A 25,513-nucleotide genomic window follows, 5' to 3' on the forward strand; every position below is an offset into this window, starting at 1 on the left:
AATAAGATTGCAATACAATACATACACGTTCATTCAAGTCTAATATGAGAAGCAATACTTCTATGAGAAGAAATAAAAGCAATGAAAAAGAAAGAAAGAAGAATAAAAGAAGAAAAAATGCAGCATTAAAAAAAGATATTTTTGTAGTAAAATTTCGGCGTCAAAACTTAGAAATTTATGTGTTATTATTAACAAATTTTGGTGTTTTTTGTTTTGATAAATTTTACATAATTCAAAACTCTTCATCTTTCTCCTCCATATCTTATGTTGCTTCTTTTTCTTCGTTTTTATTTGTTTTTCTTCACCTCTTTTTTTATTTTATTTTTTCATAATTTTTCTTGTTCTACTCTTTTAAGAGGAATAAAACCAAAAAAAAAAAGAAGAAAAAATCAAACAAAAAAAATAAATAAATGCAATATCAGATGAAGAAGAAGAGGCGCAGCAATAACACCAATAGAAGAAGAAGAAAGAGAAAACTCACGAAAAAATGCAATGAAGAAACACAGAAAAAAAGAATTAATGCGTGATTTTACGTATATGTTGTGTGAGTGAGTTTTGTTACGTTTAAGTCAACTTAATTAAATTTAATTGCTAAAAAGATTTGAATGTATAATGAAATTAATTTATGAATTAATTAAATTAAAAATTATTAATTAAATTTTGATGAGACTCTAATGAGAAATATAAACTAAAATCCACCGAATATAAATCTAAGAGAAGAAAAAACTAGGACAAAATATTGGAAAAAGATTATTAATCATGAATCAGGCCACCAATTAGTTACGATCCATGGCTAATGGTTAATTTTTTATAATAAATATATAATCATTCGTATCCTTTCTCTTTTTTATTTAAATTTTTAAAAGTAAAAATATAAAATTTATTTTTATTATTCAAAAAAAAATTAATACAAAACGAATAAAAAAATCTAAGAAAAATTTAATTTGTTAAAAAACATGATAGATATATAATTATTTAGGGCAATTCACCTAAATAAATTGTTTCACTTTTAAAATTATGCAAATGCATTGTTTTCAAAATGAAGACGCAAATGCATTGTTTTACATATCTATGGAAACCGCTACTAGCAGTAGCGGTTTACACAGACACAGAATCCGCTGCTGCCAGCCGCGGATTACACTACAAGAAAAACACCCATTCAGCCACACTTTTTTTAAGCTACATTTGAAAAGCGTAGCCTATTCTATAAGAGAATAGGAAACACAATTATGGCATCATTTAAAAAGTGTAGCCTTAGATACAATAAAAGTCACTTCTAAAGCATAGCCTTATGTTAATATCTATGGGTACACTTTTCATAACAAAAGGAGCGCTTTTGAAGAGTAACATATTTGTTATGATTTGGGTGCGCTTTAAAAGCGTTGCCTAATGTAAAAACGCCAAATAGCCATATGACACTTAGTGGAATTTTATTTTGTTTCCTTTTCATCATCGAAGCTTTGCACTCTCTGTCTCTCTCATTCGGTCATTCTTTCTCACCTACCAAAGCACCAAATAACAAAACCCCAGCCGCTTCTCCAATCTCCCCGTCGTTGTGCTCTTCGTCGTCGTGCGCCACTGTCACCGTCTCACTTGTCTGCTCGTCTCCCTTAGTTGCGCTTCTGCTGCCATCCGTCCATCTTCGCAGCTCTCCCTTAGCTTGAAAGGATGTGAAAACCCTAGCCTCCATTGCGCCGCCATCAATCTCACCGTCGCCGCTTGTCGCGCTCAAGATCGGCACCAGGTTCGTCGTGATCGTTCGCAATCCTCATGGTTCGTCGTTCTCGAGGGCCCTCGATCATTCGCCAATGTTTGCTCTCTTGTCCTGTTTGAAGCGTCCCTGGCGTGTTCAATCTCGCTGCATCCCGCGAGTGCTGGAGGGCCGCCACGTGCTCGGCATCGATGAAACTGGAAGCGGCAAGACCGCCGCTCTCGCCCTCCCGATCCTCCACCGCCTGTCGGAGCACCTGTTCGGTGTGTTCGCGTTGGTGGTGACGCCCACTAGGGAACTGGCGTTCCAGCTACCAGAGCAGTTCCGCGCCCTCGGTTCCTGCCTCCACCTCCGCATTGCAGTGGTTGTCGGCGGCATGGACATGCTTCAGCAAACCAAGGAGCTTGCTGCCAGGCCCCACGTCGTTATTGCCACGCCGGGGAAGATCAAGGCCTTGCTCGAGAATCCTGATATTCCTCTAGTTTTTGCTAGAACTAAGGTAATAACTAGGTTCTACTCTTTCGTGTTTGTATAGTCTAAAAATATGTGATTGTTCACAATGTCTAACGATAATTTCTCAAACTATGAGTACTGTTTGTGAGGAGTGACTTGCTTAAAAAAATGTTTAATTTGAAGAATTCAATTGCAATTTTTAAATTATAGGAGGGTTTAAAAGTCAGAAAATTTCTAGGAAGCAACTTTCAGTGGATTTATTTTAATCTATGTATTAATGATCGTGATGTTTTTTTGTTTTGTTAATGGATAATGAGGTTTTGGTGTTGATGTTGTTGTGGTTCTAGTTTACTGTTAATGATGCTGTGATTTTCAATGGAGGTATGGAGGGCTTGTAGTGTAGAACTGTGTCCCAGAAGCTTGGAAGGTAGGACATAGGTTATATATGTGTATATATATATGGAACTACATTGTGTATATCTAAATGTTATGCATCTCTTTACCTTCATATTTATATGCAGTTCCTTGTCCTGGATGAAGTAGATCGAGTTCTTGATGTCAGTTTTCAGGAGGAATTGAAATTTATCTTTAAGTGCTTACCAGAAAATCGGCAAAATCTGTTCTTTTCTGCAACAACCACAAGTAATCTGCAAAGTTGTCTGAGCGTTACCAGGATAGACTGTATGTCTACGAGGCATATGAAGGCCTGAAAACTGTAGAAACACTTAAGCAACAGGCTATGTTCATCCCTAAAAAGGTCAAGGAGGTATATTTGATGCATATTTTATCAAAAATGGAAGATATGGACATCCAATCTACCATTGTATTTATCTCTACATGCAGGTATCTCTCTTAATAACATTAGTGAACTTTCTCTCTTATGATGGATTTTGGTTTTGAATTTGATCCATTGATTGTGACTGTCATAATTTGGGTTTTCGGAAGAAGGGTTTCTGTGGAGGTTCTTTAGTGTTCAAATTTCTCAACTTTAACATAAAGTTTTTCTCTTTTTTCGTGTTTCTTTTTTCCTGTGAGATGGAGAGGGAGGAGCTGAATTTGAACAAAGAGAGTAATAACAACGGTGTTGGAGGTAATAACAGTAAGAGTGGCGGTGATGGCTTCATTGACAGAAGCAAGGTTAGGATTTTGTTGTGTGATAACGATTCCAAGAGTTCCGAAGAGGTTTTTACTCTTCTAATTCGATGCTCTTATCAAGGTATGAATTATGTGTTTTTCTTCCTTTTCTATGTATGGAGTGAATTGTTTGTATCTGCTTTGTGATTACTAGAACTTGGTTTGCTCATGTTATTGTTCTTAGATTCTATTTTATTTGCTAGAGAGGTGTTTTTGTAGATCCTTACATGCTTACAAACTTGACTTTTATGGGGTTTAGATGAGAGATAATTAACTCTGATTTTGTAGGTTGGCAACAACATGAGGGGACAATTACAGTTGTTACTTTAGATGCAAACTTAGATTCTGATCTCATTATTATTGAGTTACTTCTATGGTTCTAAGTAACAATATCTATTCAACTTCAAAAGTTGTCATGCTTTTGTTCTTATATTTGGGTTCCATTTGATGCCAAGAGGAGTTTCAGCTGCCATAAGATGCACATAATCAAACCTCTATGAGGGAGTTGCTTGTTGCAACTGTTATAAACATGACATACAGTGTAGATTTTCCTTGGGTGATTTTGGTTTTGACTTTTGAGGTCCAAATTTATCTTTAAGACTCAGATCTCAAATGTATTGAAGTGTGCAAGACATATGATTAAGTTTTCACTAACTAAAAAGGATTGAAAAAATAAAATCATTGCATATTAAGAGTGTTATCTTGTTAATTAATGTAGTTTAATTACTGTTAATTTAATTCGTTGTCTTTGATTTTCATGAATAGCAAGTCGTGCAATTTAGTTGAAGAGTCATTCTTTACTACATGAAAAAGTGATAAGGGTCATGTGGTCTCGTCGTGATCCTGATGTGAGGAAAAGTGGCAGAGGGAATGTTTTTGTTAAGGTATATGTCTATTTGTTTGCAGCTTTGATACACCATACTTAATCATATGTCATGATCCATATCATTTCTAAAGTGAATTCTTTTGTTTTTCTTGTACTGTGGCAGAACTTAGCTAAATCCATAGATAATGTGGGATTACATGATTTATTTCAAAAGTTTGGAAATATCTTGTCCAGCTTTGGGAATTGCTTTGGTGCTTCAAATTGGTTTAGAGGGAGTGATGATAGTGATACTGCTGAGAAGCCACGGGAACGAGGTAATAGAATTGAGGTTGCGACTAATTGAATGATGTTGTATTTGATTTATTGAATGATGATGATGCTGAAAATTCTGTTTGTTAGAGTGCAGAATTTGTTGAAAGGCTAAAAGCCAATTTTCATGATTGAATTAATTGATGATACATGCTAATGATTATTTGAGATGATGCTGGTCTATTTGGTATATATGATGCAGTAAATTGACGATAATATATGTGAATTGTTTGAGTGATTTAATTTGTGGCTGGATTGCTATATTGAGTAATGCAAAAATTGTTGATTTTATATGAGTATGCTTAAATATGAAAAGTGACGAAAAAATGGTGACTTATTAATCCTGAGCACTTGGGACTGATTTAATCTTTCCAACAAGTTACAATAGGTAAAAGAAAGTTAGAATGCAATGTTAGAGTGAGTGAAAAGTTAGGAATCAATTTTTGACCTCTCAAAACCTAAGGTTACATGTTGCAGAATTATGCAGTTTCGGGCAGCAATTTGTGAATAAAACTGGGAGAAATCTAGCCACTCAAAATGAGTGAAATTATTTTTCTATGAAACCTTAAGATGTCTAGATTATTCCTCTAAAATTTTAGAATTTTAGATGTGTGGTTTGGGAGATATAATTTTTAGAAAATGGTCATTTTCTGCAGAAATAATGTTGTACGAATTCTGGAACAGCAACTTCAAAACCACATATCTCAATACTCTGAAACTCTTTGGAGGTAAAACTAAAGAAGAATGAAATATTAGGATGTATAGTATTTTATGTTCAAATTTCAGGACAATTCAAATTTTATAGAGAAAGTTGTGTCTTCTGGAAACAGGACTGTTCACTGATGCGACAGCACCCTTTTCTTAAAACAAAACTATATTTCGAGAGGCATAATTTTTTTTAGAGAAGTGAAAATGCTCTGGGACTTGAACTGGGTGAAAGATGGGTAAGTCTGGTTCAACCACACCAAACTTTAGGAGAATCCAACCAAAGATGGATTTTATATGATTTTTCTAAGTGGTTACTGCTTGCTGTTTTTCTGAAGTGTACTAAATCAGTAGTCGGTTTTTAAAAAATCATATAAAATTAAATTCTTAGAACGCAGTTGCAAAACTAAAACCAAAGTACACTTTAAGATTCCTATTTAAAATAAATAATAATATATTAGGATTTCTTTTGCCTCCTTTTTTTATATGTATAATATATTAGGTATATGTATAATATGTTATACCTCTTATATTTGCATATGGTTAAGTTAATTGCTATGGCTGAAAATTATATGTTATTGGCTTTATTGAAACTTTAATACTTGAAGTTGTATTGTTATAGCTGAAAATTGTTTGTGCAATTCTGGTTGTTGTAATTCTAGTTTTGTGCTAACTGAAGCAGCACCAAAAATTGTGCTAACTTTATTTTTTAAGTTGACATAGTTTTGATAATTTATACAACTATTTTCAGTTTGGTTTCTAATTATTTTCAGTTTGATTTTTTAATTTTTATAATTGCGAATATTATTATAAATATTTTTCTAATTACTTTTCTATATAATTATGCAGGATAATATTGAGGATGACAATGAAGATTAAGCTGTTTATCATTGTGGTTTATGGGTTAAGATGGAGTAATGTTGAGAATGGATACATGTATGGTAGACTAATTACTTTTATTAGAAGATACTTATATAGAATATAATATTTTAGTTTTTCGTAGAGTATTAGTAGTAAATTCTAAGTAGTCTCATGCCTATTTTGATATGGCTATGTTTAATTTAGTGTGAGATGTATGAATATTAGTACTTTTGGATCATTATAAATATATTTTATTTACAGATAATTTTTATTATTTAAAGAAATTATTTAGTATAATTATGTATTTATTTTTATTTTATAATATTTAACTCATTTAATTAAAAATACAGAATTATATATGTAATCATATTACTAAATATTATGCACAAAAAATTATTAGAATATATATATATATATATAGAAAATAAAAAAAAATGAGGAACATAAGGCTACACTTATATAGAGTAGCTATGGTTATACAGAAAATTAAAAAAAATGAGGGACTTAAGGCTACACTTATATATAGTAGCTATGGTATACAATGTGGCTATACTTTACAAGTGATGCAGTAGCACTGAAAAGCGTAGCCTATTCTGGTAAAAATGGAAACTGAAAAGCATAGCCTTTGGTCCTGGATAGCATCACATGAAAAGCGCACCCTATTCCCAAACGCCAAAAGCGTAGCCTTTAGTGCAGAAAAGCGTAGCCTTTGAGAATAGGCAACGTAATCGCAGTTGGCAGTAGCGGAATCTGTGTTTGTATAAACCGCTACTGCTAGTAGCAGTTTCCATAGATATGTAAAACAATGCATTTGCGTCTTCGTTTTAGAAACAATGTATTTTCGTAATTTTAAAGGTGAAACAATTTATTTAAATGAATTGTCCAATTATTTATATACTCCTTTTTATCAGTTTAAATAATTAAAAAAAATAATTTTACAATAATATTATTTTAATGTATTTTATACAGTTACTTGTGAAATATTTCCTGACATTAATCACTTCATTTAAATGGTTAATTATTACTGATAGATTATAGAAGGTAGAATTAGGATATTAAAATTTGATCGTAATTAAAGCACATGACAGTACGTAGTAGTTAATAGTATTATGTATAAAAAAATAATAATAATATTTCAGAGATAATAAAAAAATAATTTAAATAGTCTAAAATTATTTTATTTAATATTTATTAATTATCGTTAGAATAATTATATAATTTTAAATTAACAAATATATAATTTTAGATTATATGGAAATTATAGACGTTGAAAGAATAGATAAAGGAACAAATAAAGAGTGTGTGTGTCTGCATAAGAAATCAGAGAAAAATGAAACTATGCTGAAATATTATTGCTACAAGTTTATTGTATTGAATTGTACAATTCTCAGTCTTCAAGGGCTAATTATATATATGCACTGCATACACATACATACTGCAGAGGCTTGAAAAATGTGAATCATGATTTTCTGGTCTGGTCGAACTGCTCAAATTAATCTTCTTCTGTTTAATAAAAAAATTATTTAAATTTCAATTTTGACATGCCTGCAGCAAATAATAACTTCACATATTGTTAGGTGCTATTTTGCGCATCATGACTTGCTTAAATTTCTATTTTACAAATTTAGGTGAATATTTTAGGGTTTTTTGTCCTGACTTATTAATGACTCTATACTCATAAAAATGTGGAAAATAATTTATCATACATAATATATTTATATATACGTTAATATAGTCTCAAAAAGACTCAAATTCAGAAAATAAAAAAAAAATCATAAAGACTCGTATATATACTTACCACAGACTAAGTCTTCTCCTCAAACCTAGCTTTACATCTCTTAATGCAGTCCCCAATTAGTACAATACTAGGTTTAAAGCGATATTTGCAATCTTCAATACACCTTTTAATCCTAAACTCCTCACGAACAGGACTATTAGACGATTGAGATTCAATAAACACAGTACAAATAATAATTCCAATAATCAACAATGATATTAATGCATGTGCCATATATGATATATATGTTTCTTTCTTTTATTTTATTTGAACTACAAATTTATGAAAGACTGGATTTTATGCAGCCATATACAGGCCTAAGATCTTTCTTAATGCTATATACGCAATATGATTTTAGAATAGGTAGAATATTGTTTGTCTCCCCTCGTTTTACGAAGAGTTATTTTTGAAGGATATATATTTTTATTATTTTTATTAAGCTTGATTGCCTCTTGAATTCGATACATTTTGAGAAATGGTCATTGTTATATAATAATGTTGTTTTAATGTGACAAAACTTATATAGCATATTGGATATCACACAAGGTTGATAAATATAAAATTTTATCGGTGCAAGAAAATGAAAGTTACAATTTATTTTTTTTAAAAATATGATATTAACTGAAAATGAGAAGTGTTTTAGACATATAATTATTTATTAGTCTCCTTCCATTCTACCAACTTAAATTTTTTGAAAAACTAATCTCTAATTTGATATCAGAATTTTTATAATAAAGAAATCTAGAATTCAGTTATCGTTAGACTCCAATAAAAAAGGAAGTAAATATAAAACAAATTAAAAGAAAAAAAAAGTTTATGTAAAATTTTAATCAAATTTTAAAAAAAAAATTATTTGAAAGAATGTATTAGAGATATAACCATTATAATTATATTATTCTTATTTGCTTAGTTATTTTCATGTGAATAATTTTTTATTTTAAATATTACTTAACACTTATTTTATTTTTCACATATATTTTTGAAAATATAAGGCAATAGGTATTATTCCTAGTGTCTAATAACAAAAAATAATTCAAGACCTATTTGCTCGGACACCTCACATTAGAACTATTACGAAATGATCCTCGGCAAATCTGATAAATGCTCCAAAAAAGCACCTTCATGACCTAGGCCTAAACAGTTTCAGCCGACTTGGGGAGCACGCTAAGAGGCCCTCACCAGACTCCCAAGCATAAGTAGAATTTCTTCGAGAATAACTCTCTCATTTTTTTTTCAATTAAAAAAGTAAAGTGTAATTTTTAACATTTTAATACTTTTTTTATATTTTGTTTATTTCATCTATAAAATATATAATAAAAAATAATACTTTATCCGGTTAAATAAAATAAAAAATTGAGAGGACCTATTCTCGATTTCCTTCCTCTACTTCTAGTGTGATCTAACCTTCAAGAAAAAATAACGGAACTGCAATAGGTCTTATTACTTAATTAATAGTTATTTTAGGGCAAATCACTTAAATAAGTCAAGGAGAGTAAAAAATTACACAAATCAGCCAAATAAAAAATTGGTTCATAAATCAACCAAGAGACATTTCTATATAATTTGAATCTACCTAATTCGAACTCTATTTGCATGTAATTTGAATCATTCTGATTCAAACTACACACAGACGCACACACCCTATAATTCGAATCAACCTTATTCGAATTACACCCAAGCACGCGTTCCTAAGTAATTCGAATCTGGCTAATTCGAATTACTCATTTTTTGGCTCTAGTAGTAATTCGAATTGGGGTGTTTCGAATTACACTTGCTTCGGCTATAAAAGGAGTTCGAACCAACCTCATTCGAACCACTTTTCCATTATCATACCCCACCAAATCTCAAGGAAAACGACCCAAATTCGCTCCAACAAAGGCTCAAGCAGGATGTTCTTCATATAGCCGGGGTCATCAACGATAAGCTTAGTACGTATTTTTTTTTTAAAGTGGGATTAAGTAACTTATTCATTTGTTTATATACGTTATGTTAGTGGTTTTGATGGTAAGTGACGTTGGTAAAGTTTGTATGTGACCGATTTTTTATGTTTTGTTAGTGACAATGTATGTGGTTTTGTTAGTGGTTTATTTTAGTGGTTTTGTTAGGGGTTTTGTTAGTGGTTTTGCAAGTGGTTTATTCACAGCGAACGACGGGGAGGCGACAGGCTCGACCAGAGATTCATTCACAGGGACGGACGAAGATGCACCAACAGGTCTGGAGTTAGAATCGGCTACTGTGCCTATATAGTGTGGGTATTTCGGTTCGAACCCCCCGAGCTAGATACCACATCAACCAACTTCGCCAACAGCTCAGGTGTCCTAACCTCAGGAAACTGCCGATGACAATGAAACATGACCTGCAAGTCCGATCCTCATCACTACCGATCGTGAAACAATCATACTTCACGATATCTTGCAGCACTGAGATCGGAATGCGATAAAAAACTTCTTAACCCATTTTACGCCTTGCAGACCAAGTTTCTGGAGTATAGAATTCACAAGGTCATCATAGCTCGTCGTAGACCTCATAAAAATACTGAGAGGATCCTTATCGGTGAACTTCACACCAGATCGTGTTTTCCTCTTAATCGATCCTCTGTGATGAACCAACACTACAAAACTCTCCTCACTAGCCATTTTCACACTCTAATGAGATCAATTCACATTCACGCCATATTTATACACGCCTGGCCCTGTATAATTCCAACCAGTATAATTCGAATTAATCTTTGTGTAATTCGAATCAGTCAGATTCGAATTACTTAGAAATGCGTGCTTCGGTGTAATTCGAATCAGGTTGATTCAAATTAATGGGTGTGTGCGTGTGTGTAATTCGAATAAGTATGATTCGAATTAGATAGATTCGAACTATATACAAATGTCTCTTGGTTAATTCATGAACCAGTTTTTAATTTGGCTGACTTTTGTAAATATTTCCTCACCATAGTTTAATATAGTGATTTGCCCGTTATTTTATTTATAATATATATTTTGAAAACATAGCTTGATAAAATTTGTTCCTAAGGAGTCTAATAGTAAAGGTCCAAGGTCCATTTGCTCGACCACCTCACAGTAATAATCAAGAAGGAATTCAGAAAAAGATATTGTCAGAGCAAAAGAATACTTTCAATAGTATCATAGGCTAAGAATATTTTTAGACCTACTTAATTACACATTGATTATGTTTATTCTAATTAATAATTAAGCAATTCATGTTTGACTCGGAGAAATCATGAATCAAATCTATCAATAAAATCTTAACGAGTTTTAAGTGAGGAGTATAAACTGAAGAGGAATAGGAGAGAACAAGGGAGGAAAGATATCCACAAAAAAAATTATAGAGATTATTAATTATGGGGCTAGGTCACTAAATTAGATATGGAACAATTTGTATTATTGATAGATATATAATTATTTATGTATTTTTTTTAAGTTTAAACTTTTTTAAAAAATAATTTTATAATATATAGTATTAGAGCTTATATCATCTAACAAAGATTTAGAGTTCATTGTTTTTTTTTTTTTTTAATCCAAGGTAATAGATTTTCATTCTATGAAAATAAAATTTTTGGGTCTACTCTCTAGACCTCACATGATGACAAAAAGGGGATTCCCAACATAGCTTTAGACATAATGGAACAACCAAAATAGGAATAAATAAGAATAAAGTAACTAGGTGCAATGTTCAAGTAGCGAAGTTCTTGTTCCATCCATCAGCTTCTTCGACTTGCTTTTCACAAACCTAAGGAGTTCTGAAATTCAATTGCACTCTTCCTAACCAATTTTCAAACGTGATATCCGGTTAAAGCTTCTCCTTCAAAAATGAATTTGTTACGCGCCTTCTAAATTTTCCATATCAAATTGTAGCTTCTCTCGTCTTCATCTGATTGTTCCTTTTGTACATCATCTTTTCGGCTAGTTCAGACCACCATTACCAGGTTTCTTGGTCGCTTTGTATTTTAGGGGCTTCAATTCCAGAGCAGAGCCATGCACTTTGAGACTGCATATAGCTAATCAAAGAATAGTGAACAGATTCTTCAGCTAAGTTGCATCTTCAGCAATATGGAGAAATAGTGCTAATCCTTTCGTGGATCCTTTGGCTCACTAGCAATTCCCTATCCATTACTTTCCACAAAAAACTCTAATTTCGAGTTGTACTTTCAGGTTCCAAATAGTGTTCTAATCTAGAGCTTCTTCTGCTGACATTGAGTATGCATTAGTTGTGATAAAATTGGTGGGCCAATTCGTATCTTGAAGTTGCTGTGTAGCTTCCTCCCATCATCCATGGCCAGATAACAAAATCTTGCCCCTCATCAATTTCAGTCTGTAGGATAATCTGTGATATTTCTAAACTGAACTGATATATTATGAGTTGCTGGTTCCATTGTCTTCTTTCTGTTATGAGTTGATTAACCCATATCAATTGTGGGTCCCTGGTTAGAATTGTTTGGGTAGCTAGCACTGACTGATTCTTGATCTATAGATCCTCCCATATCCAAACAAAGTGCTCATTACCTATCTTCCATTTCACTCCCTTTTCTTAACTTTTCTCTCTTCCAACCCCATGAAGGGTTAATTCCAATTACAGTCCTTAGAAAATCAGAATATCTGAAATACTTGCTTTTATAGACTTTGTGAATCAGCGAGTTAGGCTTTGTCTGTAATCTCCATCCCTACTTGCCCAACATAGCTAGATTGAAAGTTCTAAGGTCCTTAATGTTCAGGCTTCCCTGAGATTTTGGTCTGCAAATGACACTCTATTTTACTCAATGCATCCTCCTCTCCATATCCCTCTGACTCCACCAAAACTATAACAACATCCGGTGAATCTCTTCCAGCAGTGTCTCTGGAAGTTTAAAGTAGCTAAGAGTGTAAATAGGGATGGCTGTTGCCACCACTTTTATAAGGACCTCCCTCCCACTAATTGATAGCAGTGATTGTTTTCAATGTTACAGCTTCTAAGAAACCTTATCTTTAACATAATTTAAGGTAGTCTTCTTCGTCCTATTTATTACAGCTGGTAATCCGAGATATCTATCTTGATTACCCACGTGAGGAACACTAAGGATTCTTGCTAACTTTTGCCTTACTTTGGATGGTGTGTTATGGCTAAAAAACACAGAGAATTTTTCAAGATTGACCATCTGACCACTGAGTAATGAATACGTGTGTAAGACATTCATTAAGTTATGGCAAGCTTCCTCTATAGCCTAACTGAATAGTATAGAATTATCTGCGAAGAAAAGATGGTTGATAATAGGACATTTGCGATTTAGTCTCAAACCCACAATTTTGTGTCTCTGTTCTCCTCTATGGAGTAGATGGATCAGGCTATTTATGCAAAAAAGAAATAAATAGAGACACTACTAAAAAAATTAGTTTTAGTGACAAATTTTTAGTGGCCATAATACAATGACTACCATTAATTTTATTTAAGTTATATTTTAGTGGCAATTATACATTTACCATTATTATTATATTTTATAATGGCAATTATTACTATTGCCACTAAATTATTACTGTCTTTCTATTTTAACTCTAATTTTTTCCCATCAACAACGGCAATTATCATTATTGCCACTAATTTTTTATTTTATTTTTATTTTTATCATCTTCTTTCATCAATTGCCATTTGCCAACACATAGTAAAAGACTCTCCCACCCAACAACGGCACAACCTCAAGCATTCCCTCCATCGCAGACCACCGCCGCAGACCTTGCCATCACCGACAATCGTCCATCATTCAAATTGCATCGTTGTTCCTATTTTCATCCTCCGCCTCAGATCCGCGTTGCTGTCTTCGTTTCTTCGTTCGTCTCAGATCTATGTCGCAACGGTGGAACCGGCATCACTTTCATCTTCAAAAGCATAGTCAATGGCGACAAGGAAGTTCAACGCGAAGGTTGAGGAGCTTCTTAACCAGATGCTCGCTGCAAAATTTCAAGATTGAGCTCTTGTTCTCCAAGCTCCTCCTTCTCTGCATCTCCTCCAATTCCGGCGCTGCATGTTCGCGAAAAGGTTCGGCAGTTCTCTTCTCCTTTCTCTCTCTCTCTCTCCCAATTTTATTTGTCAGCAATTTTGAGTGTTTTAGCTTTCAAATTTGAAGATGCTACTGCTAATTTTTGTTAATACTTGTGTTAATTGTGCAACTGACATAGGATTTCAAATTTGCGGTTGTGAGAAACTCAGGGAAATTGCTTTATTTTTGAACATGAAAAATTTTACCAATTGCAGCTTTAGCAGAGATGTGTATCAATTCAACACTGGAAATAATAGTAGGGAAAGAGGGCGTTTTAGCAGAGGCAGAGATGGTAATAGTAGAGGTGCTCCCAAGATATGTTCTTATTGCAACAAATAAGATAATTTATATTTATGGAGTAACAAAGTTTGTATTTGGTTCTTTCCTGCAGGTGGAAATTCCAAACTTAGAAACTTTGAAGTTCTTTCATGTTACATTATTATAATTTTATTATTTACTCACCAATCATGCATTTTATTTGCTAATGTTCATCATTGTTTACCTGACTCTTATTGAATAATGACTTTTTATTAAATCAAAATAGGTTCGTATCCTTCCTGAGTTATGTAGGCAAGTTCAGTATGTTAATTATTTGGTTCTTTCTAGTGTCTTGCGTGAGAACTTCCACTTCAACATATCAGTTGGGAACGGGTCAATCTATGAGAGATGGTGAGACCTTAGTTTCAGTTGATGGAAGCTTTGAACTGGGTTTCTTCAATCCTAAAACTGGTACAAGTCGGTATTTGGGTGTGTGGTACAGAGATGCATCAAGAAACCCGACAGTAGCGTGGGTGGCCAATAGAGAAAGACCCCTTCAAAGCACGTCCGGACTCTTGAAATTCAGTGACAAGGGAATTCTTTAAGTTCTCAATGACGCAAACACTAGTGTTGTTTGGTCATCCAACATATCTTCATCCCTCCAAACTTCAAATAACTTAACTGCACAGCTCTTGGACTCGGGAAATCTTGTTGTGAAGTACCAACACGCTATGTTGCACAGGTACGACTATTTTACCGGCACAAATTAGTTCAAAATTAAGTGGTTTTGAGTAAATTTTATTTGTTTAATTACTTTATTTCAAAACTATTTAGATGTACAATTTTTATTTACTTTATAACTAGTGACAACAACATACAAGTGATTTTGCATTCTAGCTAAATTTGCATACCAGTTGGGAAGGGAGCAAAAGATTTAGCACAACTTGCTTTGATAAGTTCCAAGTCCTCAGAAACAACTACTGATCCATCAACTGCAATACCCCAATAGAGTCCAATCTGGCCATTAGAACCCTATATATTCAAACACAAAACAACATGTGTCAGCAAATTAGTACCACCACTATATTATCAAAATCACACATTTCTACTACTTAATATTTTAGAGGGCTCAGAAATTAAAGGAACATGAAAACTCACAGAAGCAACAAAAACAGTTCCATCCTTGTTGTCATAGATGACAAATCCAAAACTGCCCTCAAGTTCCTTGAGGACTTGATCAGCATGGTATGGACCTCTATCACGGAGGGTCCTATAGGCTTCAAAGATGAACATTGCCTCATTGGTTCCCTTTGATAGCCCATATTGCTTGTTCAGCATGCTAAGGTTGTGCAAGCTCCCCAAGAACACACAGTATATGTTGTCCACACCACTAAACAACCTGTCACAATGCAACATAAGTTGAAACAAACGTACACATCCTAAATCATTATGTCTTGCCATGAATTTTTTAAAGGTAGTAATTTCTCTTCTTTTTTTGAGACATACCTTTGATGAATGGAGGGCTGGTTTAGAGGGGAATAAGCTAGTAAAGCATCATGTCCAACGTGTCATACATTTTTCTCGCTCTCTTTGTTCTGTTTCAATAATGGAGTTGGGAAGCATACTCCACTTCGTTAAGGATAAGACCATTCTCATCACTGGAGCCACTGGCTTCCTTGCCAAAAGTACATATATTATTCTCTCTTTTAATGTATAATTCATTCATATTACCAAATGTATTTGTGTTTGGTTTTGTAACATAAAAATAGTTCTGGAGGAGAAAATACTAAGAGTTCAACCAAATGTTAAGAAGCTATTTCACAGTGACAAGGTTCTTTCTTGAACAAATTTCTATTTATTTTGTTTATTTTTATATGTTCTTTTGTGCCTTGTGCAATTTTATCTTACATTTACAAATGTTGCAGGGTCTTTTTCCTTATGAATTATAGAGAGTAAACACATGCACCTCATACTTTGTAGATAAAATGCATGAAATGTGGAGGAAAATTTGATCGTCAGGAAAGGATGATGGATCTTACTGTTGAGATAGAAGGGGAGATGGCAACTCTGTTGGAATCTCATTTTGAGTTTATAGGCTTGTAATATTTTTTGTTGTTTAGATTTGTAACATGATTTATTACTTTTCAAGAGAAATTTATGTATTAATATTTTGAGTTTAATAAAATATCTCATTTTGTAGTAATTAATTTCACTATATTTATATTATTCATAATAATAATAATTGTTAGCAAAAATAATTGAGATTCTAAAAAAAGTAGTTCATTGCTTATAAGAAAATGAGTATAATATAACTAAAAAAAGTCTTAAGATTTTAGCGGCAATAGTAATGGTCGGTAAAAGTGAATAACATTATAATTTTAGAATTATTTTTAGTGGCTATATAAATTGCCAGTAAAATGAGTTTTGGCGGCAATAACAATGCCCACTAAAAATGAATACATTGCAATTTTAGAATTACTTTTGGTGGCTATATAAATTGCCAAGAAAATGGCCGCTAAAATTTATATATTTTTTGCGGCCATTAAAAAAGTCTTTATCAGCAAATGTTATAATTGCCGCTAAAACCTTTTAGCAGCAAAGCATAAGACGGCTAATGTCTAATTGCCGGTAAATGTATTAGCGGCTATTTTTATTACCGCTAAAAGCAAAATAAATGGCTGCTAAAAGTGATTTTTCTTGTAGTGAGAGAAGGTCACATTGACGCTACCCTCTACATGGCTTGAAAAAGTCATGAGGTTATCCTTCTATAGTAATAGAATAAGAAACCGTCATCACACGCTCCTTTAACCAGCTAATTCATTTCTAGCAGAAACCCATTTTCTTTAAAATATCTTATATAAAACTCCATTCCACCCTATGATAGGCTTTGTTCATATCTAATTTCAAGGCTAAATCCTGAAATCCATATGTTTTGTTCTTTATAAAGTAAATAAATTCACGTGCAATGAAAATATTGTCACTAATGAATCTTCTTTTGATGAAGATACTCTAATTAGCGCTTATAACACTTTCTATAACATTCTGCATCCTGTGAACTAAAATTTTGGAGATATGGAAAATATCTTCATCAATTACGTCACCGTAAGCCCTTCCAATCTTTCTTCTTAACTTCTTTGTCTTGTAATATTCAAAGAGTTCCCATAATTGTATCCAAATAAGGACATTATCAAAATCTCTATCTTCTACTATTTTTCCTATTTCCAGCATCTAATATTGATAATGAATTTTTTGAAAAACCACGGGCGCCTCTCTCTATTCTGGTTACGTCGATCTCATTATCAAAATAGAACTGAAAAATATTCCCTCCATAGCTCTGCACCTTGAAACCTTCAAGTTGTCTCCAAAATGCATACAAGGCAGATTTTATAGTTTCTGCACTAAAGAGCCGAACAACCATTATCCTTCCCATCAGACTTCGTGAACATTTATCAATCCCAGCTTGAATATCTGTGTCTTCAAAGCCTATGATTTCCTCTTCATCATCCAATGAATGTCGTTGCTGTTGAACAACAGAATTGGACAACAGGATTAGCATTGCTTCCCATTGTTAATGGTGTTTACTAGGTCAGACAAAATCATCAACGACTCATTCGTGTTTGAATATTAGGATTCCTTCCAAAATTCTATCAGAGCATTTTACAAAATTTTATCAGAATTCAGAATCCTATTAATTGTTGTTGACCCCAAAAAAAAAGTTCAGCATAAAATGTATAAAAAAGAGAAAATTCTATATAAAATTCGTTAAGAGACGTGATAGATAGATATATAATTGTTTAAGTATTTTTTTAACAGATTAAATTTAAAAAAAAAATAATTTTATAATAATTTATTGTAATGGATTTTATTAACTATAGTCACTTGTGAATTATTTCCTAGCATTATTTTACTTCATTTAAATTGTTAATGATTACTAATAATACATTATAAAAGGTAGAATTAGGATATTGAAACTTAAGCATAATTAAAACAGTTAATAATAAAATAATGTTAAAAAGATAATAATTTAAAATTATTTTATTAACTTAATATTTATAATTTTATATACATAATATTTGTAATTATATATTTATTGTATTTAAAATTATTTATTTATTTTAATAATAATTAAAGAGTGCCGAATAAAAAACTTAGACTATTTTAAATTATTTTTGTATTATCTCCTCAATATTTTTGTTAACAGTGTTATGCATAAAAATCAACATTGGAAACCGCTTTCGAGTTTGATCCATGTACAGTACTTTTTCAGTTTTTCATTTGTGAATTGTGATTATTCATTTAAATTTTAAATAAACGAGATTAGCATGCAAAAGCAATTGCCGCATAATAATTTCATTTGACCCTTTTTATTAGGTGAATGCTACTCAATCCTCTCTAAAATAACATGTAAGTTACCCTTTATTATGTATCACATTGTAATTGGTCCTTATCTTAACCATAGTTGGGTTATTTTATAATTTATTATTTGAGATTTATCAAAGCTCCACTACCGTTAATTGAAACACATTCCACTCCTTCCAGTCACGTTCATGACAAGAAGTGTCAACGTCATCGCCATCTACTGTCCTCCCACACAACCTCTCTTTCTTTAGTGCATCATCCCTTAGTCACGTCGTTGAATTCCGTCGCCAATAACTTCGTCGTCCTTCCCAGTATAGCCAACGTCTCTTTTTGCCATGGATCACTACTTATCCACATAATTAATGGTTAATTTTAGTTATTAAATTTTTTATTAAAAAAATATACTTTATTTAATTACGTGATGGAACATATATTTATATGTAAAATATAATATAATAAAATAAATCTATTCAAAGTATTTAAAAGTATAATTAAAATCATGAACATACAAATATAATAATAAAATTTGTACTCCAAACAAATAAATATATTTTTTTATCATACATATATTATTTAAAAAATAAATATATTATTAAAATTAATAACAGAAATTTAAAATAATAAAATTCAACTTTCTTACCGTATTTTTTATAGTATTTTTATTTTTTTTTATTTTTAATTTATTAGTACTTTATTATTTAATTAATAATTAAACAAATTATTTTTATGAAAAATTATTTTTTGTATTATATTAGAAAAGAGACCAATATAGTAGTTTAAAAAATAAATTGTATAAATATTTAAGAGATATATATGAAATACATACCTAAAATAAATAAAACAAACAAAATAGGAGTACTCTTGACAAATAGAGAATTATTTTTGTCTGTTTTATTTATTTTAGACATGTATTTCATATTTATCTCTTAAATATCTATCTATATAATTTATTTTTATTTTAAAAATTTTAATATTATCTATTTTTTATTTAAAAATTATTTTTACATAATTTTTAAACTGTTATATTGGTCTCTTCTTTAAGATAATACAAAAAATAATTTCTTATGAAGATAATTTATTTAATCATTAATTAAATAATAAAGTACGAATAAATTAAAAATTAAAAGAATAAAAATACTATAAAAATACTTGTAAGAAAGTTAGATTTTATCATTTTAAACTTGTGTTATTAATTTTAACAATTTATTTTTTTAAAAATAATTTATGTACGATATGTTTTATCTGATTTTAATTATACTTTTAAGTACTCTAAATAGAATTATTATATTATATTTTACATATGAATATATGTTCTATCGTGTAATTAAATAAAGATTTGTTTTAATAAAAAAATTTAATAACCAAACTAAATATTACTTAGTTATGTATTTCATATTTATCTCTTAAATATTTATACAATTTATTTTTTAAACTGTTATATTGGTCTCTTCTCTAATATAATACAAAAAATAAATTTTCATAAAAATAATTTGTTTAATTATTAATTAGATAATAAAGTACTAATAAATTAAAAATTAAAAAAATAAAAATACTATAAAAAATACGGTAAAAAAGTTGTATTTTATCATTTTAAATTTCTGTTATTAATTTTAATAATATATTTATTTTTTAAATAATATATGTATGATAAAAAATATGTTTATTTGTTTGGAGTACAAATTTTATTATTATATTTGTATGTTCATGATTTTAATTATACTTTTAAATACTTTGAATAGATTTATTTTATTATATTATAGTTTACATATAAATATATGTTTCATCACGTAATTAAATAAAGATATATTTTTTTAATAAAAAAATTTAATAACCAAATTAACCATTAATTATGTGGATAAGAAGTGATCCATGGCAAAAAGACTAAAAGAGGTGCTGGTTATACTAGGAAGAGAGGTTGTGTGGGAGGGCAGTAGATGGCGATGACGTTGGCGCTGACACATAATAAAGGGTAACTTACATGTTATTTTAGAGGGGGTTGGGTAGCATTCACCTTTTTATTAACAATGTTGGTTAGATAATTCGTAAATATTATTATTTTAGATTAATATTTAATTAATAATAATTTATATTTATATTTAAAAAAATTTATATATATAAAACATCTATAAATCAACATAATTTATAGGGTAAAACATATTTTTTATCTTTAAAGTTCGTTAAAAATTTTAAAAATATCTAATTTCTAAATTTTATTTTGTTTTAATTTTGTCCGAAAAATTTTTGATTTACATCAAATATATATACTCCTGACAACTAAATTTTTAAAAAATTTAAGACTAATCTAACAATAATACATGAAAATTATATTTAATTTGTTTGTGTTGAGAGATGATCTTATAAATTATTGTTAAATTAATCTTAAATTTTTTGAAAAATTAACCTTAGGAATATATTTGATGCAAATTAAAAATTTATAGAACAAAATTAAAATAAAATAAAATTTAAAGATATTTTTAAAATTTTTACCAAATTTCAAAAATAAAAAATATATTTTATGTTAATTTATATTTATATTTATCAAAAAATATATATAAATTAATAAAATTTATTTATTAAAAATAATTTAATATTTATACTCACTAATTACCGACTAAAATTACTAAAATCTACTGTCTCAAGAATATCTGATTTTTTATTACATTCGATGAGGCTACTATTGCTTAGGCTACTATTGCCTTATTATAGCCTACAAATAAACTAGGTTTAATTACTCTGTTGGTCCCTATAGTTTTGCGAAATTTTTAATTAGGTCTCTATACTTTTTTTCCTTTTAATTGTGTCTCTATACGTTAATTTTTTTTTCAATTTAGTCCTTACCGTCATAAAACCGTTTGAAATAACAGAATATTCCATTAAAAAATCGAATATTCTCATAATTTAGTCAAAAAATTTAATTAAAAACACCTCTATTTTTATAAAATACCAAAAATGCCATTTATATTTTTGTCCCCCAAAATCAGAGAACTCTAACTATCCTAGGTTATTCTCCTAAGTTCCAATTAGATTTCTCCTCCGTCGCACTCTGCTGCCGTCTTCCATGGCGTCGTCGTCATCCCTCTGCGTCGCCCACAGGTGCTTTGTTCTGCTCCGCTCGTCCGACTTGCCTATTGCATCCCTTCGTCCCGCCTTGTCTCATGGCGCCTCGCGGTGCCTTGCCTCAAATCGCCGCTCCTCAAATCTTCCTCCTACTACACTAAGAACGGGAGAAATGTTATTCTTAAAATACTTAGTAGTCAAACGGCACCTCCCAATTCTAATGCTTCGATGTGTTGTTGGTGAGAGATTTGGGGGCACAATTGGCCTCTATTCCCACTAGCAATCAAGAAACTGAACTCACCATTGACGATGACTTTGATATCTCTGGATTGAAGCCCCTCAAAGTCCCTACCAAGATCTTCTTCAAACATTCTTCCATGGATCCCCACAAAAAGGTCCCAGATCTCAAACCTTTCTTCTCGAGATTGTAATTGTAATTTTAATTGTAATTGTAATTGTAATTGTCATTCCCGATCACAGCATTGGCATTGGCATTGGCATTGTGTACTGTTGTCCTCTTCCCTGGACCCTAGACCCTAATGGATTTTCTGCTTATCAAACAGGGTTCTGCAGAAGCTGAGTTTTTCACTAAGTATGGAGAGGCAAGCCGATACCAAATCCACGAAGTCATCGGGAAAGGAAGTTATGGCGTCGTGGGCTCTGCCATTGATACTCATACTGGGGAAAAAGTTGCAATCAAGAAAATCAATGATGTTTTTGAACATGTATCGGATGCTACAAGAATCCTAAGAGAAATTAAGCTCCTGCGCTTGCTTCGCCATCCTGATATAGTAGAAATTAAACATATTATGCTTCCTCCTTCCCGTCGAGAGTTTAAGGATATCTACGTTGTCTTTGAGTTGATGGAATCTGACCTTCATCAAGTAATCAAGGCAAACGATGATCTTACACCTGAGCATCACCAATTTTTCTTGTACCAACTTCTTCGAGGCCTCAAATATATACATACAAGTATTATTAGGTTTCTTAATTTCTTATAATTAGTTCATACTGCCATTGATATCCCTAAAGTAAGCTTCTCTCTACCTTGTGTTGTGCAGTATACCCCTGCAATTGATATCTGGAGCATTGGATGCATATTTGCAGAAATGCTCAATGAAAAGCCATTGTTTCCGGGTAAAAATGTGGTGCACCAATTGGATCTCATGACCGATTTGCTTGGCAGTCCTCCACCTGAGTCCATTGCAAGGGTTAGTTTTTCAAAGTCTAGTTTGATATCCAACCATATGACATGCCGCAATCATATTTGTATCTAACCAAATGCAACTTCATTTCTATATGCACTCCTTTGGTAATATACCTTATGTAATGTAACTGTAATTGTAATTACAGGTAGCAGCTAATTATGTAGTAATGGTTCCTTCCGGATAGGTAAATCCACTGATGATAAAACTATATCAATCTCAACTCATCTTCATGAATTCCAATATTTAGAATGATGTTTCTTCCCGTGTATTGTCTGAACCTCATCCAAGAAAAGAAACGAAAGATTAATGCAGAAAAGAAGAGGAAAGAGCTCGAGAAGGAGAGAGCGAAGGATGAACTTCTGACGAGAAAGCGCCAGAATGCTTTGGTGTTGCTTTGTGATTGTAGGTGGTCCAAAAGCAGTATGTGCTGGTTGTGCTGGCTTTGCGGCATTCTCAGTCGTTATAGAGAAATTCTTAGACAGGCATGAGTAGTTACCTATTGAATTGAAGTCACCCAATTTTGTATTCATTAGGCATAGCATGAATTTTCATAGTGATAATCTTTTGCCCATTTGCTAAAGGGCGCATACAAAATTGTAGTATTTTATTTTACATCAATTATTGTTTATTTATATACAATGTCGTGGATGCATTCCTCCAATTCCAAACTAGATGTAAGAATGCTCTTAAGTATTAATGTAAAGTTTATTATATAAACTGGATGCATTATCATAATGAATACTTGAAGGATGAAAATTGAATTTTATATATGCTTATTATTACTATTTCTATTTCATTTTATCCATTCTTTTTTTTAGGTTCTTAAGATAAGGTATTTTGAAAGTCAAAAAAAAAAAAAAGAGTATTTTTGATACAATTTGTATATAAATAAGCAAAAGAATGATAATGACAAAATAAAAGGGATTATAGAAATATTTTTCATGTCTTATAATCATTGAATAAGAATTGTAGGAATATCTTTCATTGAATATTTATAGTTTCACCGAATTTTCAATTAAATCCCTATATTTTTTTCTTTTTAATTAGGTCCCTAAGGGTATAAAAATAATTTCACAATTCACTAACATTTTTTTGACGTTTAACGTTAATAGAGACTAAATTGGAAAAAAAATTAATGTATAGGGACCCAATTAAAAGGAAAAAAAGTATAAGGACCTAATTAAAAATTTCGTGAAACTATAGGGACCAACAGAGTAATTAAACCAATAAACTATTGAACCACAAGGATAATTGAAGAACGTAATAAGAAACTAATAACAAATATCAAAAGCAAAAGTCTTTTTAAACACCCCAAATTAATTAGCAATGTGAATCATTGCAGGTCTAATCAAAGTGCTCAAACAATCTTGAGATTTATTTAAATTTCAGTTCTCACATTATGCCTGCAGAAGCAAATAATTAATCATTGTTAGGTGGTATTTTAGATATTCTCATGATATAATATCAAAATTTTTATGACAAAAATAAAAGTTAAATTCAATCATTATTTAAAACAAATAACATGAGACAAATTAAAAAAAAATCTATATTAAAAAAAATCAAACAAATTCAAAAGAAATTTTGACAAATAAAAAAAAAGTCTGTGTCAGAAAAAAAAATCAAACAAATTCAAAATATTTTTTTTTTACTTAAATAGACGTGCTAAAACTATAATTGTTCATATATTTTTACGTACTCATTAATTTAAACTGTTGAGAGAAATAATATTATAATATAAAATATGATATTAAGTTTTTTCTGGTCTAACTTATTAATCACTCTATACTTATAAATAAGTGAAAATTTATCATACAGTCTATATATACAAAAACACGATAATATAATCTCAAAAAGATTTATAAGTTCACAAATAAAAAATAAAAAATCATAAAGACTCATATATTTACCACACATTAAGTCTCCTTCTCAAAACTAGTTTTGCATCTCCTAATGCAGTGATTTGTTATTGTAGAACTATGTCTAAAGCGCCATTTGCATCCTTCAATACACCTTCTAATCCTATATTCCGTCTCTTCAGGACTATCATATTGAAATTCAGCAGTCACAGCAGTACAAATAATCATTCCCATAATCAACAATGTTAATGCATGTGGATGTGGTGCACCACTCTTAGCCATATATGATATATGTGCTTCTTCTCTTTCTTTTATTTGTTGTGTTGGAATTACAATTTTATCAAAGACTATATTTTATGCGCCCATATATAAGCCTAATATATTTTTTAGAATTTTGTCTCCCTCGCTTTACGTAAGAGTCATTAACTATCAATTGGAAAAAAAAATGTGTTTCCACTGTAGCAAAGTGTTATTACTTATTATCTCTATAAGGGTATTTTTATTATTTTTCATTAAGCTCGATTGCCTCTTCTTGACTTCGAAACATTTCGAGAATAATGGTCATTGTTACGTGATAACACTTTTAGAGTAATGTTATTTGAGTAACAAAAGTTTATTTTTTATTAATACTTTTAGAGTAATGTTACAAGATCGAAAAGTTCTTTAGTTTCATGTCTAACATGTGTCAACTGTTTCTTTATGCTTCCATTGAGTTCGCAAATAATTTAAAATTCAAAATTTGAATTCGATAACTGTGTGAATTGATCTTCTCCTAACAACTTGACACATCTCGAAATTCTTAAATATTTGACTAAAATCACGCAATTTTTAAGTTAATTCTAAAAAAATTAAATCAGTCAAAATCAGTATCTTTAAAATATTTTAAGAGTATCTCCAATGTTTAGTTTTAATTTTATTTTATTTTAAATCTCACACAATATCACATAAATATTTATAGGACTATATATCATAAAAATTGA

General features: G+C 30.9%; 2 protein-coding genes and 2 pseudogenes across 2 annotated transcripts; 3 read left to right on the top strand and 1 right to left on the bottom strand.

The window, feature by feature from the left end:
• The first annotated feature begins 1,808 nt into the window (after positions 1-1,808).
• Positions 1,809-3,020, top strand: LOC107627766 (DEAD-box ATP-dependent RNA helicase 36-like; annotated as a pseudogene).
• Positions 3,021-13,343: 10,323 nt separating this feature from the next.
• Positions 13,344-16,216, top strand: LOC110269027 (uncharacterized). The gene is made up of 3 exons (XM_088503859.1): positions 13,344-13,794; positions 14,011-14,087; positions 14,340-16,216. The coding sequence occupies exons 1-3, from the start codon at positions 13,602-13,604 to the stop codon at positions 14,466-14,468; spliced, it is 399 nt and encodes a 132-aa protein (XP_088359985.1). The 5' UTR covers positions 13,344-13,601; the 3' UTR covers positions 14,469-16,216.
• Positions 14,951-21,848, bottom strand: LOC107627767 (stem-specific protein TSJT1-like). The gene is made up of 5 exons (XM_021116263.2): positions 21,771-21,848; positions 17,394-17,573; positions 15,560-15,618; positions 15,212-15,452; positions 14,951-15,085 (listed from the first exon to the last, which is right to left on the bottom strand). The coding sequence occupies exons 1-5, from the start codon at positions 21,846-21,848 to the stop codon at positions 14,951-14,953; spliced, it is 693 nt and encodes a 230-aa protein (XP_020971922.2).
• A 160-nt stretch (positions 21,849-22,008) lies between these two features.
• LOC107627768 (mitogen-activated protein kinase 9 pseudogene) lies at positions 22,009-22,861 on the top strand (annotated as a pseudogene).
• Positions 22,862-25,513: the final 2,652 nt, after the last annotated feature.

The sequence above is a fragment of the Arachis ipaensis genome, chromosome B2, assembly GCF_059453495.1.
Source record: "Arachis ipaensis isolate K30076 ecotype BB chromosome B2, ASM5945349v1, whole genome shotgun sequence".
Taxonomy (NCBI): Eukaryota; Viridiplantae; Streptophyta; class Magnoliopsida; order Fabales; family Fabaceae; genus Arachis; species Arachis ipaensis.